The 17688-nt window shown below is 31.4% G+C and overlaps 1 protein-coding gene across 1 annotated transcript in view; it reads left to right on the top strand.

Moving 5' to 3' along the window:
• The first annotated feature begins 7407 nt into the window (after window positions 1–7407).
• LOC113370694 (solute carrier family 28 member 3-like) overlaps window positions 7408–17688 on the top strand; it is a 27850-nt gene continuing 17569 nt past the window's right edge. The window contains 3 exon segments of the mRNA XM_026611389.1: window positions 7408–7581; window positions 12477–12554; window positions 14441–14642. Coding sequence (XP_026467174.1) covers window positions 7549–7581; window positions 12477–12554; window positions 14441–14642 — 313 coding nt within the window. The 5' untranslated portion in view covers window positions 7408–7548.

Raw genomic sequence — 17688 nt, forward strand, 5'->3', positions numbered from 1 at the left:
ATAAGTCTAGTGATAACTCGCAATTCATGTCATAAATTTGGTAGTTAACAGGTTTCTGTATTAGATAGATAATAATAATCTTCATCGTATAAAAAATATTATTTGTAAAGATAGTCAAATCTACTACAATTTTTTGAGAATGGAATGTTTATGAAAATTAAAATTGCACAATGCAGTCGAGTGCACAAAAATATACACCAGAATCAATAATTCGCAGTATTTTGTAAACAACGAAAAAAACAATAGACCTGAAGCTTTCCGAACTATATTTCTGAAAGTACATGTACATACAATATATATATATATATATATATATATATATATAATTTCTGCATAAATAGCATAAATTTACAGACTTGATATCCGTTCAAATATATTATAAATATCAACATAATTTGCATGAAGAATAGATTCATATCAATCTATTGAATAATCGCATAAGAATGCAATGATGATGATTTCCAAAATATTCAATTGAAATTCTATAATATAATGACACATAAGCATTCATTGTTTAAAAATTCTTAATATGTACGTATTTCATCACTTCTACGCACACACACACACTTATTAATAATAATAACTTTATTGCATTTTACAATGCATAGAATAGAAATATATAGAGAGTAGAGCGGGGCTTAAAGGTCCGTGGGTAAAAAGGTCCACCACCGATATCTCAAGAACAAGTAAAGTATTTTAACAATATTTGAAAGTAAAAAAAATATGTTTAACCAGCCGTGATGGCTCTTTCGACGTTCTGGAGATAAACGGCAATGTTTGAAAATCCATAACAAAAATATTTTCTTTCGTTGTTATTTGTTTTTGCTGTGAGCTGTGTGTATTGCTTATTTTACGAGACCTTAGTTTAATTTTTAATAGTTTTTTTATATGACCTCTATAAAAGCTTACATCTGGGTGAGGTAAAAAGGACTAACTGAACCTTTACCCCCACAGGTATAAAAAATAATAAATAGCAAATAAAAAGTAAATTAAGTTAAACAAAGTTGAAAAAGCAATTTCACAAGAGATAAATTAAATAAATGGTTATTCCCACCAACTTTGGTGATGAATATTTCTGACAAAATGCCAGATCAAGTTCATTTACAGTGTTATCTTAAAAAAATGTTCCCGTAAAATTTATATTTTACATTAGTTGAATACTGTAGCTATTATTTCGTGAAATTAAAATAAACATTAGACCCTATAAAATTAAAATAACACATTGGACCAGCTTGCCTCTCGGCTGTCCCAATTAATCCGCCTATGGGGTAAAAGGGGTCATCCGCCTGGGAGTTTTACTGAGTCACATAGTTGTTTGCTTGATATATGTTATTTATTGTGATATAATTGGTTTGGTTATCACAATATAATGGTCAAAGTAAAATTGGTTCTTTGTGGTCTACCCTACCCTACATAAAGAAAATTGTTTGAAGAAGACAAACAAAATTAGTCAAAAGCATTTAACTCTTGTATTTAACCATTATATTATGCTATTTTTGGTTTTTAAAGTCAATTGCCTCTTTACTTACTAACTTTGCAGGTTAATTCAAATAATAACTGAATTATGAATAATATTTATTTAACACCTTGGAGTTAGTGGTATTTGTAATTCAAATGAAATAAATTTTATGTAACCCTTTATTTAAAAAACGTTGTTTTTCAAAATTTTGAATGAGTTTATAAGCATTTCTTATCACAATAATTTTAAAATGCTATTTACACAAATCAGGATTTATGCTTTGAAACGGGTTACAACGTCTAGTTTTACTCTATTTGTAGAGCATATTAATAAATTATTAAACACACGATATGATTAGTACGTAGTTTGCGACAGTATAAGTAAAGCTTGATAATCATAATTAAATATTAATTTGCAAACTTTATTAATTCGATGTTGAAAGCAGAGCATTGGAATACCTGGGATCATATTTACTTGACCGAAAACTGGAAGCAATAATAAATGGACATCATCATAGATCTAGATAATACGAAGCAACTTTCGGAGTTCCACAAGGACTTTATTTAGAACTTTTGCTGCTTGCTATAAACGATTTACATATGTGGAAAACAGTGCAATCATCCAAGATGTTTCAACTCAGTTTCGTTTTCTTTTAGAATGAGAATTTATTATAGAGTCTATATTACTGATCTTTCTGACTTAAATAACTTGTTTAAATTTCATCAAGAATATTTAGTATATTGAAAACGATAATGCTACTTCGATAGAGTGCATTTAGAAAATGAAGATAATCTATATGCTTAATTAAACATTTATGCTTATGGTATTGAAAGCATCACAGATAATTTCATCGCCTATTATATGTATTAGGTTACTACTATTTTATACATTTAGACATACATGTATCATGTATATAATATATTATAAATATGCTATTATAATGCATGTCGCCAATATTACGTGACTGTACTTGACAATAAGTCAATAAAAAATAAATATTATATAAAAAGCATGAAGATACTTATAGCAAAACCAATTGCAGTTTTTTACGATGTTGACAGTCGTATAATAGTGAACGTAAAAAAAAAATTGGTAGGGGGAAGACCCCTATTGGCGGACACCTAAGGTTATTTATAAATAAATCAGAAAATATTTTACGAAATGTTTATTAAATTATGACTTATATTAGATAACAAAGTTAGAAATCAAACTAAATTAACTGCAATATTTGCTAAAAAATAATTAATACTATCAATCAAACTTTGATATAAAAAAATATGATTTTAAACAGTGGCACCTAGTACCGAACATTTCAAAATAACCTGCATTGATCACATATGTAGCCATTTCTACACTTTGGAATGTTTTCACATGTGTCTTTGACGAATATTCTTAGATATTGCAAAAAAAGTCACTATATATCCACCCTTTTGGCTGGGCCACACCGATGCTCTCAGCTGGAGCATTCATCATAAGATTTGCATTCTTTGACAAGGAAATACGAAGAATGGGGGTATGTTGTGACCGTTAGCACTTATACAGAACAAAATTAAATAATTGGATTAAATTACGTAAATACTAACTAGAAATATCAATATGTTTACTGTCCAGCACTAAGAGACGACTTAGTGTCCGGTGCTAAGAGACAGACATTTTCGTTTATTTGGTGGCACTTACTAAAACTGGTTAAAAGATCCAATAATATTCTACCATTTTACGGATAACAATCAAGTACAACTTTTATCTTTGCATACCACTCAAATGTAAATGCATAAATATGCTAGAATTATTTCCATTGATATTTAGGTGACGCCGTGATTTTACGCCTAAAACAGGAAAGGGTTGCTCTCGCCGTGGCCGTGTGCGTCAAATATTTTTTCTTCAATTTGTTTGTCTATACAAATTATTATCGATATGTTTATCAATTAATTTATCGATATGCATTTTTTTATATAAAAAACTAAAAAATTGCAATACTTTAATAAACAAATTTTGGCATAGCTGATTAGAAGCTGGTATAAATAGCTTTACTTTATATGTAGCATATATTTGTAACTATATATATTTTTGAAAGTTCTCAATTCAATGACTGGATTAAAAAGCTGGTAAATAATGGATCAAGTTGCTATAAACTGTTAAATTTCAACAAGTGAATTTATTGTGTTTTATCAGCTTCGCTTGATTTTCAGTCGATTTTTATTCGAAACCTTTATATTACAATTATATTTTATATAAATTGTATTTAGTTTAGTATTAGTTAAGTTATTAGTTATATTAGTTACTATGTAGAAAATCTAAATACTATTGAAAATATTTGTATAATACCTACATCTTCTTGTAATTATTTTTTATATCATATAGAAACATTTTTCAGTAAAATTATTATTAATTATCATAATATTTTCTTCAGCATTTACTCAAGCACTAATTATTATTAGTATTGTAAATCATTATCAACATCATTTGTCTGGAAATTAAACCTCACCAACTTTATCAATAACTGATACGATAATATATCTACATAAATAAAAGTCATAAAAGTTCATGTAATTTATTATATTAGTGTGAAACATAATGTCATAAATCTGGTTTAGATTATTCAGTGATTGATATCAGTTTTTGTTTGAAAATTTTTGTTATGAAAAACAGGTCTGGGCAAAAGACAAATTAATATACATACTATATTTTTCTATAGAAGATTGTAATAGATAAACTACACCAGCCTCCGCCAAAAATTAATCAGCACCCCTTCGTAAATCAATACGAATCGAATATTTTTTGAATGATTTGAATCGGTTGATCGGTGCTCCTGAAATTGTCGACGAATATTTGTATCCGCACACACACACGCACACAGACATACACACAAACACACATACATTCATTTATATTGGATGTATGCCAAAATATTCTTAAGTATGCCAAAATATTCAGGAACCTTTGAAACGTAAAGATATATACAAATTTTCATTAAATTTGTCTTTCAAAGAACGGAGTATCCGATTTGAATAATCAAAAAAATATTCAATTTTATAATGATTAGGAGAAGTCGTGATTAGTTTTTGACCAATACAGGTCTAGTCATTACAAAAATACAGAGCTAAATGTACAAAAAATGACAGTTTTTGAAAAAAACTAAGCAAAATTTGGATGATTCAAACAACTTTCTGCTTGTGTTGACAAAACAATTACTTTTGGAAAAAAAATATTTGAATTTTATTTAAAAAAAAAAAAAATTGTTTGTCTATATCGAAAATAATAATTTTAATTCTGGCTAAAGTTCTAAAGCTCACTTATATTCTTGAAATAAATAATTCCAACTTTGTAATTCATTAGTAAAATCGTGCAAAAGATAAGTAATTTGATTCTTGATTATTAGCACAGGTACGTTCTACAAAAAAATTCTAGGATCACCTGAACAATATATTTCATATTTCTTAAAGAAAGATTCAGTGATAAAATGAGCACAAAAGTTTAATAAAGATATAACTTTGCATGTGTTAAATATATAAATATCATTTTGCTAAAATCAAGTAATCGCAAAGATATATTTTGTAAAGAATAATGCACAGAACTGAAGGTAGTACAGAAAACTGCTCAGAGGATGAGGATATCTTGCAAAAAAATAGCGTTGGATAGCACTTACTTATTAGTTATGACGAAAAAAAATCATATAATTCATATATTTCTTCAAAAAACTTAATAAATATAATAATATTTATTATAGAATCATGATATGCAGCATGCTTTTTTGAATTCTTGGAACGTAACCCCTCTTTTTGTACTAGTTCTTTGTCCCTTATAACACGGATTCGTATAACACGCTAGTTTTCTGAAACGTAACTACCGTGTAGTACGGGGGTTACCTGCATAAGAGTAAGCATAGTTCACAACAAAAAGTTGATTCTAGAAAACCAACGTGTCGGTCGTAAATATAAAATTTTCTTGACTGCATTTTTATCTAAATATATTTACCGCTTTAGTTGCGAATCGTATCTTCTTATCAAAAACTGATTGCGCACAAAAAAATATTTACCTGATTGCATCGTATTTGACCATCACAGTTTTTTGAAACAGATTTTGATTTTTAAAATCAAACAAGTGATGCTATAGAATTGTGTTATCAGTTTATCATTGTATTGCATTATGACTGTGAGGTGCGCAATCAAGACTTTCGTTCGCGTCAATACAGAGATAGTAGAAGAGCCAGTGAACTATTTGACTAACCTGTTTTCACAAAGCCAGAAATTTTTTTAATGATATTTTATTATCGGCCCATTAAGAAAGTACCATTCTGGCAGTCATTCCGCGGTTGCGTCATCATCCCTTCAATTTGTGAAAATGTAAAAAAAACTGTTTTTATAACTTGCTCGCACAAGGCTCAAATTTTGAGAGTGTCTTCTTTTAACTGTTCAGAAAGCATATGTAAAAAGCCAGCCCATTCTGACGGTTGCAAGGGTCTGCCAGACCTGTACATAATAGTCACGACGCGCAAGGGTGTGGGCGCATTGCCATACATAATTGACTAATACCCTTGTATTTGAATAATTAATACGCCATTTTAAAGGTCATTTTGAAAACATCCGTTATACCAAACTTCAACTTTATATCTCACCTTATGGCCGAGATATCATTGAAAATATGCCAAAGTGGCCCCTTTTTCAAACTCAATTTTTGGCGTAACCATAAAAGATATCGAAAAAAAAATTACGTGATTCTACTCATATTGGCTTAAATCACATAATGTATAGTAATATATGCTAAATAATCCTTTATTATTAGCTAAAAAGGATAAAATAATTTTTCAATTAATGTTTTCGGATAGTGTGTTTTGTTTAATTACTTTATTATTAGTGTTATTTAAAAGCTTATTGTTTTCTCTTTTAGTACTGCAAATATGGTTTAAATCAAATTTGTGGAACACATTGAAAAATTGAAGAAACCAGAACCAGTACACCCGCGCGTAACGCATCGCACATCCGACCGAACGAATTCTATGCGGGCTACTATTAGCGTTACGCGCGGGTGTACTGGTTCTGGTTTCTTCAATTTTTCAATGTGTTCCACAAATTTGATTTAAACCATATTTGCAGTACTAAAAGAGAAAACAATAAGCTTTTAAATAACACTAATAATAAAGTAATTAAACAAAACACACTATCCGAAAACATTAATTGAAAAATTATTTTATCCTTTTTAGCTAATAATAAAGGATTATTTAGCATATATTACTATACATTATGTGATTTAAGCCAATATGAGTAGAATCACGTAATTTTTTTTTCGATATCTTTTATGGTTACGCCAAAAATTGAGTTTGAAAAAGGGGCCACTTTGGCATATTTTCAATGATATCTCGGCCATAAGGTGAGATACAAAGTTGAAGTTTGGTATAACGGATGTTTTCAAAATGACCTTTAAAATGGCGTATTAATTATTCAAATACAAGGGTATTAGTCAATTATGTATGGCAATGCGCCCACACCCTTGCGCGTCGTGACTATTATGTACAGGTCTGGCAGACCCTTGCAACCGTCAGAATGGGCTGGCTTTTTACATATGCTTTCTGAACAGTTAAAAGAAGACACCCCAAAATTTGAGCCTTGTGCGAGCAAGTTATAAAAACAGTTTTTTTTACATTTTCACAAATTGAAGGGATGATGACGCAACCGCGGAATGACTGCCAGAATGGTATTTTCTTAATGGGGCGATAATAAAATATCATTAAAAAAATTTCTGGCTTTGTGAAAACAGGTTAGTCAAATAGTTCACTGGCTCTTAGACTAAGACGTTATATCAATACGAATGTTACCTTACATTACATTCGACACGTGTGAATCATTTTAGTCTTCTGCGGGACACGAAACAATCGACTTCATCAGTTTTGTCATTTTCTAATTTTAATTATTATTTCTTTGTCAAACTTTTTAGTTAATTTACTTATTTGACATAAATTGTTATCATTTAATAATAATAATGATGTGCACATATATAAAACGGAATGCTCTGTCTAGGTCCGTCAATATTATTAGTTGAATAAGATAGATGGATATGTGAACTTAATTTGTAATTCAGTGAATAAAAAAAACATGTCAGGTGTGCTGAATCAAGGATTCGAAGAGGTAGTATAAAGAAAATTTATTATAAATGGGTATATTATTCATACCCTTTTGCTTGTCTAACTGTTTACTTATACAACTGCTACTTGTCTACCTGTTTGCCTACTTAACTACTTTACTAGCATTCTACCTGTCAACAAGTCCACCTGCCAACCTGTCTAGCTGTTTATCTACAGCTATACCTATTTTCCCATTGGTTTACTGGTCCACTTGCAAACCTGATCATTTGTTTACATGTCATCTTGTAAATATAACTGTGTATCAAAATTTCTGCATGTATATGAATCAATAACTTGTGCTCATGGCATCATACCTCAATACAAATTGCTGGAATACCAAAAACCGTAGCAAAAACCAAATTTTTTTAAAAAACTTTAAAATTTTCTCAAAACATTAAATAACTAGTTGGTTTGGTATTTAGCCTTGAGGCAAGTTACATGAACTTCCCGATATGTGTAAATTATCGACTTAATAAAAAAAAAAATGTGTAAATAATATACTTCATCAATCCTACTTTAAAAAAAACGATAATAATTTTAGCAAAGTTTGACGAATTTTTAAAATTAAACTACTTGTCGTAAGGCCGTAATATTACAGTAAGTTCTATAAGACCATGATGTATATCGCCAAAAAAAGTTACATGAAAATCGGCTTAATTTTTTTTTTCAACAGTTCATTACAAGAAAACGGCTCGGTAGATTTTCACCTAAAATTAATCAGTACCATTCCCAACTAATACCTTTTGAACACTTTTTGATTTTTTAAAATCGGTTCGGTAGGATGAGCTTAAATGTGGACGAAAAGTTTGACATTTTTTTTCAACAGTTAATTACAAGAAAACGGCTCGGTAAATTTTCACCTAAAATTAATCAGTACCATTCCCAACTAATATCTTTCGAACAGTTTTTGATTTTTTAAAGTCGGTTCGGTAGGATGAGCTTAAATGTGGACGAAAAGTTTAACACTTTTTTTTAAATTGCAAAGAAACGGCTTGGCAGATCGTCGCACAAAACTGACAAACGATAGTCCTCACCGAAATACATCAAATGGCTTTCAAATTTCTAAAATTGGTGCAGGCGTTTTTGAGAAAACGTCGATCGAAAGTCTAATTTTGACAAATGCCAAAAAAACGATACCAATTCTTGCAAACTTTGACGAATTTTTAAAGCTGAACCAGTTGTCGTAGGGCCGTAATATTTTAGTATGATCTAGAAGACTATGGTATCTACCGTCAAAAAAATAATCATAAAAATCGTCGGATTTTTTTTTTTTTTAAACTTTATTACAAGAAAACGGCCCGGCCGATCTCTACCAAAAACTAATCAGCACGATTCCCAACTAATATCTTTCGAACGGCTTTTGAATTTTCAAAATCGATTCAGAATTGCGGGCTAAAACGTAGACGAAAATTTTTTCACATTTCTGCGATTTATAAAGAAACGGCTTGCCCGATCGTCGCACAAAACTGACAAACAATAGTTCTCGTCGAGATACATAGAAAGGCTTTTAAATTTTTAAAATCGGCCCAGCAGTTTTCGAGAAAACGTCGATTTACGTCAAAAAATCTGTTCACACACACACACAGAATGGCTTGAAACGTCGAGAAAACATAAAATTAGAGAATCGGATTTTTTGATGAAAACATAAACTTCTCCTTCGGGAAGTTAAAAAACAATTAAAAATTGACATTTTTGAAAAAAATGACTTTTTTATATTTTGTTTTTTTTGAGAATTTTGAAATTTTTTTTAAAGCATAGCGCTGCATAGTTATTTTAGAGTAGACATATTGAAGCGCGTAAGCGCCGACTCGTAGTGTAACGTGTAAACATTGGTACGGAACCCATGTAAATGTACACAACATTTGTACTTTATAATCTCTATACAGTAGCTGATAATATGATGTGCATATGTTTAATGATCATTTTTGACAGATAGCATTATTCACCAGTTATTATTTTCGTCAATACAAGTAAAATGTTTTTTGAATCATTCAAATCGGACGCACCGTTATCTCAAAAACTGAAATACCATTTTCTAAATATTTCAAATCGAACGCTCTGTTATCTTAAAAACTGCATGACGATTTTTTGACACCCTTTGCGCTCCGTACCTCCGAAACAAATGGGTCTACTTTTTCAAAATCTAACCAATACAGCTTGCAGTCAGTACAGACCAAAAGTTTTTTGAATCATTCAAGGAAATTTGTTTGAACTATATAAGTGAGCTTTAAAAATATAAAATGTTGGTAAAAATAAAAAACTGGTTGGTATAAATAAAATTAGTACTCATTATAAAAATCACTATAAAATATCTGATAATTTGATATGCATATGTCTATGATAATTTTTGACCGCAAAATATCATTTCTTCCATCTCCAAAACCTTTGGACCAGCCTTCCCAAAACGTCAATCAATTTTTATTCGGTCAATACAAGTAAAATATTTGGAGAAATTGAAAAACTTTTTGCCCCGTATCTTTGAAACCGAGAGACTTACCTTTGCTAAAAACTAATCAGCACGTCTTCCCATCAATAAGATTCAAACATTTTGCAAATTATTTAAATTGGTTGATCAGCGCTTTCAAATACATCGGCAAAAATTGTATCTGCACATACATACACACAAACTCGAGATAAACAAGACTATGACCCCAAACCTGCTGATTACAATCTCGAGAAAAAGCGCAGACAAAAGCCAAAGACGGCAAAAGATAATCGCAAACATCCATAAGAATGACGCTAAAATGATTTCAAAAGGGCCCTAGGAAATAATTGAAATCAGAGACATTGATGACAAGACACCAATCGGCATTCAAACAGCTCTCAAAAAAGTAGCTGCAAAAGCCTGTAAAACACCAGCGGAAGCAATCATGATCCGTGAAGCCTACGTATGTGCCACGGGGCAGAAATTACTTGGCAAAGTCGTCAAAATTCGAGCTGGCTGGGTGAACTGCCATACAAGAGCTTCTAATAGGCGAATCCAGTGCTTCAAATTTTGGCTTTTTGGGCATAACAAATTTCAGTGCGGAAGTAAAGTAAACCGTTCGAACCTTTTCATTTGGTGCGGACAAGAAGGGCACAAAATCACCTACACGAAAAACGACACAAGCTTGATTGTAGGCCTCAATTTAGTCAGAAATAGCCTCGGCAGAGGTAACTGTAACTAAAAGGAGATGGACATCTACACTGCCAGCAACCATCATACGATACTACAGAAATATAGATTCAACAAAACCTTAGTCGACCTATCAAGCAAGCTAACTGCACTTGTTAATAAATTTTGGCAGTAACCCGATCAACACTGGATGCGCTGACCTGATAAAAAGAGTGACCCAGGCCTGTGACGCTAATTTGCCTCGAAAAGACTCAGTGGCATAAATTTAAGACCCTCTATGTACTGGTGTAACGATGACATCAGTATCTTTCGTAAAGCAAAGAGAAATAGAGTATAAAAAAACAATATTGATTGAAGTAAATTTGTGTAACTAATCGCGAAATACAAAAGGTGTCGTCGTGAATAATAAGCCCATCAAAATGAGCAAACAAAGATGCTGGAAAGAGCTCGAATGTGATGTGGACAAACCATGTAGGGTAGGCTTATGAGGTGGTTATGACTGTCCCACGAAAGCAACAAATGCTTTTAGACACCTTCAATTCCTTCGCAAAGTAGTAATAGCGCAGTTTCCACAGCGACGCGGTTTCAGTTATCAGTTTTCTTCAAGCAAGCTGGATGACATTTTACCAGACTGTGAAGAGAATTTAATGAAAGTCTGTAACCGTCTAAGAAAAAATAAAGCGCCGGGATTGAACGGAATTTCTAATATAGCTTAGTGATAAAGAAAGCGCTATCACATCAACAATGCATGCCTAAAATAAGAAACTTTTCCAACGGCTTGTTCTTTTGCCTAACAATAAGAGAAATAAGTCACTAGAAAGACTGTCTTCTTAGATATTCGAAAGTATTTTTATCAATGAATTAAAGCAATTGTCATTCATGGCAGACAACCAGTATGGATTCCGGAAGGGATGATCAACCCTGGTCGCGATAAATCTAGTTGTTGATACGGCCAAGGAAGCAATCACAGGAACAAAGATTAAAGGGTTTGGAATATTGCCTGGTGGCCACACTAGACCTCAAAAACGCCTCCAACTGCACAAACTGGTACTGCATTATGCAAGCTCTTCAAGAAAAGAACGTACCAGGTTTTATTTGAAAAATAGTGTCATGCTACTTCACGGGTAGAGTCCTGAATTCAATAAATATAATATCATTGGACTACTTTTAGCATATATGTGAAGTTAATATTTTGATGCATTTTTCAAGATTCGTGAGATATGTTTCAATATCTTCATACAGAGTGGATAATTTTAAGTGAAAGCATCTGTTTCTCAAAATTAGATTAAAGCGGTAATTTGTCTTGAAACAAGTTGCATGAATTTTCCGATATACGAGTATGTGCAAATATTCAATAATATCAACAATAATTTGATTTGTAGATAATTTACCAGTCTACCAGTTCACTTGTTAACTGATCTACCCATCTACTTATATACCTGCCTACTTACCTAGCTCTATATCCATGTCATTGCCAAATACTAATCAGCACGTCTCCCTACAATGTTTTTTGAATCATTCAAAGCGGTTAAGCGGTGTTCCCAAAAACTTTGACGAAAATTTGCATCCACACAAAACACACAAACACACCCATACATACATTTTTTCTAAGGCATGCGAAGAAAACTGTGAAACGTATAGATATGCAAAAATGCTGATGAATATTTAGGTATAATCATTGGTGTCGAATGTTTAATTACGGTCCGCAAAATTCCAGCAGTTTGCATTAAAGCACAATGCCATGCACCACTAATAAACTATATATAATGTCTTGTTATTTTTAGGATGCTAACGAACAAGGCGAAAATTCGTATCCGCTGCGGCGACGTAAAACGTCAGACGTAACAATTGCCGTCCTTCCGGTAAGTTTTCACTGTTGTTACTATTCAAATTAATCTTAAAAGATATGACAATTTTATTTGAAATTAAAGTAAAAAAAACATTACGCAATTTATGAACAATGAATATTTATGCTGTATTATTGCATAAGTCACGGTATTTCCAATATTCCTGTTAAAGATTGAAATAAATTAATTAAAATGTAACACCTTTATTCGGTCATTTTCAATTCTACTAATAACACCTTTTTATTTATGGCCAAGGCGATAAAGGTAATTCAATAACAAATAACTAACTAGCTGTAAGTGGAATTCTGTCTTAAGGCAATTAGGGCATCGTGCCTTAAGGCAAATTGCTGGAACTTCCCGTACCAAAAATTATTTTTTTTAAAAACGATTAACATTTTTGAAAAAATTTTACTTCGAAAAAAAATAGATTTTTGAGAAACTATAAAATTGACAAAAAATTACTTTTTTTTGAAAAAAAAATTTTTTATTTGAAAAAAAAAATTTTTTTTTGAGAATTTTTTTTTTTTTTAAAACTAAAAAATTTTTTTTTAAAAAAATGTTTTCTTCATTTTGACATATTTTGGAAATTTTGAACTTTTTTTCAAAGCAATCGCACTGCTTGAACTGCATAGAGACGAAATGTCAAAGCTCGCAAGTGCCGCGCCGCCGTCTAACGCATAAGCATTGGTACGGAACCCATAGAAATGTAAAAAAAAATATATACTTATTGTTAAAATCTCTATAAAATATCTGATAATTTGATGTGCATATGTCTAATGATCATTTTTAACCGCCCAATGGCATTTTTTTTTACTTTTTTCATTAGATCTCCGAAACCGCTAGACCTGCCTTCATGAAAATTTGATCAATTATACATCTTGTCAATACAAGTAAAATGTTTTTTGAATTATTCAAATTGGATGCTCCGTTCTCTTAAAAACGGAGGTACCGTTTTCGGAACTTTTTGCCCCGTATCTTCGGAACGGCTTGACTTGCCTTCGCCAAAAACTAATCAGCACGTCTCCTTATCAATACGAATCGAATGTTTTTTGAATTATTCAAATCGGTTGATCCGTGTTCCCGAAATCGTCGACGAAAATTTGTATCCGCACATACATACACACACGTACATACACACACACACACACACACACACACACATACATCCATTTTTTCTAAGGTATGCCAAAATGTTCAGAAACCTCTGAAACGTAAAGATATATAAAAATTTTCATTTTCGATTTTTTTGCGATTACTATAACTTACCCTACGGGAAGTTAAAAATCAGAAGATCGGGAAAAAATATTATATCGAAGAAAGATAAAGATAAACGAAAGAAACAATTTTTGAAGCATGATCAGTTTACCTTATATAGATATGTAGAAACAACAATCGCATAGATCTATTATTAATAAATATTAATTAATATCAATATACATATTTTATTATTAATGAACTAACCATATGAATTAACATATATCCTATTCTTTAATATTCCATAAAAAATGAAATTTTTTTTTGTTATAATTTATTTTTGTTAATCAAGACTTTTCTTAACGTCTTAAGAAATGATAAAATAATACACAATGAATTAAATGAACTAGATGTTTTAATTCTTTTTTTTAATATCAAGAAATGTAGAGACATTTAAATCAGTAATGTCTCGAATAGCCATAAATAATAAGACCTGTGCAAATATGACATTTTTTTTAAATTTATAATTATTGGTTGGTAAATTTCGACAATAAAGAACTTATGGGCTTGTTTGATCAGAAAACTGATCAATGATTTTGAACAATATTATTAATAATTTCAATTTTATTTTTTTATGCTAGCATATTTATGTTTGGTAAAGTGTCATAGATTTCAATGTTGTTATTGTCGGTATTTCACTTTTTCAGGAATCTTTAAATGATGGAAACGAGGACGATACCAGAGCGGTTGAAGAAAATGGAGTTTCAAAAGCTGTTGGAAAGCTTTGGGATATTATGGATTATTCTGTACTAAGGCACAAAAAAACTATCAAAGTCTTGGCTAGCATTTGCTTGCACGTCCTGGCAATAGTATATTTTGCTTACGCCACTTCGTACTGGTACAAACATGGTAATGTAAATAAAATTACTGCAAAAGAACATTCTGTTAATTTTACATTTCAATAATAATATTTATCATTAAAATATCTATAAATTTCGACTGTGCTGTTTAAGAATATTAATGCGCAGTCTAAACACTGTCAGATAATCCATTGGCAAATGTATATTGCTATTTTAACTAAAATATAGGGTAGAGCGGGGCTTAAAAGTTCGCGGGTCAAATATCAATATCTCTGATCTCATACGTAATGTTGAGAATTTTTTAACAACAATATTTGAAATGAGAGGCAAAAAGATGTACAACCAGCCACTACCTTAAATCTTACGACGTCGCTATCGGGAGATAAACATCAAAGTTTGAAAATCCGTAACAAAAGTATTTTATTTCGTTGTTATTAACTTACCGAAGGGTAGTTATGGTAATGGGCCGAAAATCTAAAATGAATTTTTTTACATATCTTCACGTTTTGAAGGTTTCTAAACATCGTGCCTTAAGGTAAATTGCTGGAACTTCCCGTACCAAAAATTATTTTTTTTTTTAAAAATTAACATTTTTGAAAAAAATTTACTCTGAAAAAATTAGATTTTTGAGAAACTATAAATTTTTGACAAAAATTTACTTTTTTTTGAAAAAAAAAAGATTTTCGAAGAAAAATTTATTTTGAATTATTTTGGAAATTCTGAACTTTTTTCAAAGCAATTGTACTACTTTAATTGCATAGAGACGAAATATCGAAGCGCGCAAGCGCCGTGTCGCCGTCTAACTCAAAAATATTGGTACGGAACCTATAGAAATGTAAACAAAATTTATACTTATTGTTAAAATCTCTATAAGATATTTGATAATTTGATATGCATATGTCCAATAATCATTTTTTACCGCCAAATGGCATTTTTTTTTACTTTTTTTACTAGATCTCCGAAACCGCTAGACCTGTCTTTATGAAAATTTGATCAGTTCTTCATCTTGTTAATACAAGTAAAATGTTTTTTGAATCGGACGCTTCGTTCTTTTAAAAGCTGAGTTACCGTTTTTGGCACTTTTTGCATCATGTCTTTGGAACGGCTAGACCTGTCTTTGCCAAAAACTAATCAGCACGTCTCCTTATCAATACAAACAAATGTTTTTTGAATTATCCAAATCGCTTCATCCGTGTTCTCGAAATCGTCGACGAAAATTTGTATCCGAACACACACACACATACATCAATTTTTTCTAAGGTATGACAAAATGTTCAGAAGGTTTTGAAACGTAAATATATATAAAAATTTTCATTTTCGATTTTTTTGCGATTACTATAACTTGCCCTACGGGAAGTTAAAAAACATTCAATTTTTAATGATTTGGAGAAAAGGTGATTAGTTTTTGGCAAAGGCAGTTCATGCAATTTCAACGATACAGAGTTAAATGTACAAAAATTGTTCTAGAGAAATGAGCGTCCGATTTGAATGAGTCAAAGAATTTTCTGCTTGTTTCAACAAAATAATTGCTTTTGGAAAAAATGATTCATTTTTATTTCAAATTTATTTTTGTTTATCGAAAATAATTCAGATTTTAAATTTAATTCCGTTCTGATATACTTTAAACAAATAATTTCAACTTTGCAATTCAGTTTACATAATTCTTATAAATATTAGACAGTGTTACAATATTTATAATAATCTATTTGAAAACATTTAATATTCCTCGAATATTTCGTTACGGTAAGGAAAGTTTCAGCAATTTGCCTTAAGGCGCAATACCATGCACCACTAGTTTGTTTTGGTTGAGAGCCCTGCTTAGGTTACGAACCTCAATATCATTTTTAACTATTCGCTATTTGTTTTATAAGATGTATTGTTATTTTTAAGTTAGTTTCAACTACGAGGGTCATGTAAAAAATAAGGTTTCCACATTTTTTTCAGGGTTGAGGCATTTTTTATTGCAATAAATGTGTATACCATCGGAAAGCTTGTATTTCAAACTATTTTTCTACATAGTCGCCAGATCTTTCAACGCATTTTTTCTTAGGAGTTTTCCACTTTTGAAAACTCGCTTCGAAGAACTCCACCGCCACGCTCTTGCTCGGTCTTCTTCTCCGGCGATTTTGGATGGCTTTTTTGAGTTTTGTTAGTGTCTCGCAGTACTTGTCCGAATTTATAGTGGACCCTTTAAGCATTAACTCGGTAAGCAAGACACATTTTCGGTCCCAAAACTCGATGGCCCCCCGCTCCTTTGCTCGTCGTGGTGAACGTCTGTGCGTCCTTCGGAGAACTCCCTGCACCGTTTGAGGACGTGCTGGACGCTGATGCAAGTTTTGCCATAAACTTCTTCCAATTGTCTATGAATTTCAATTGTATGACTGATGTAATTGTAGGACAAATTCAATTCTATGACTGTTACACAGGCACTAAGATTTGCAGTGATCTTCCAGGTAGTTGGAATGGAGTGTCATGGATCAACAATGAAAATGGTGTAGCCGGATTTCCCCTAGTATCTCGCGCGGCGAGTGTACAGCGTTGGGAACCTTATTTTTTACATGCCCCTCGTATAAACCCCTATAAAAGTGGGGTAAACAGGACCAGCTGAACCTTTACTCTAGCAAAGGTGTAAACAATAAAAAATAGTAATAACAAATATGAATTAAGTTGAAAAAGCAATTAAACAAGAGTTAAATAAATAGTAATTCCAACTCTGCTGATAAATATTTTTGGTGAGACGTTGGATCTGGTTGCCCCAGGTGTCCCATTTTACCGCGCCTGTGGGGTAAAAAAAAAACAGGTGATAAATTTTTGAGAAACAGCAAATAAAATGCATTTCTACGATGATGATTTAGCTGGTAGTTTCATTGAAAATAGTCAGATAGTTGTTTGATACGTGGTGTGCGATGTGATGCAGTTATAATTACTGAAAGTCAAATTTGACCCTTGTGCCCCGCCATAGCCTAATATAGAAATAGCTTTTGTAAATAAATTAAATGATTGAATTAAAAATTTGACTAAATAAAAAATAGTGATATTTTTGAAAGTTTGTAGGGGTACGGACAAAATGACATGGTGTGGACAAGTTGACACAC

This window comes from Ctenocephalides felis, unplaced genomic scaffold, assembly GCF_003426905.1.
Source record: "Ctenocephalides felis isolate EL2017-DRISC unplaced genomic scaffold, ASM342690v1 CF-g0.4_SCAFFOLD_01492, whole genome shotgun sequence".
Classification (NCBI taxonomy): Eukaryota; Metazoa; Arthropoda; class Insecta; order Siphonaptera; family Pulicidae; genus Ctenocephalides; species Ctenocephalides felis.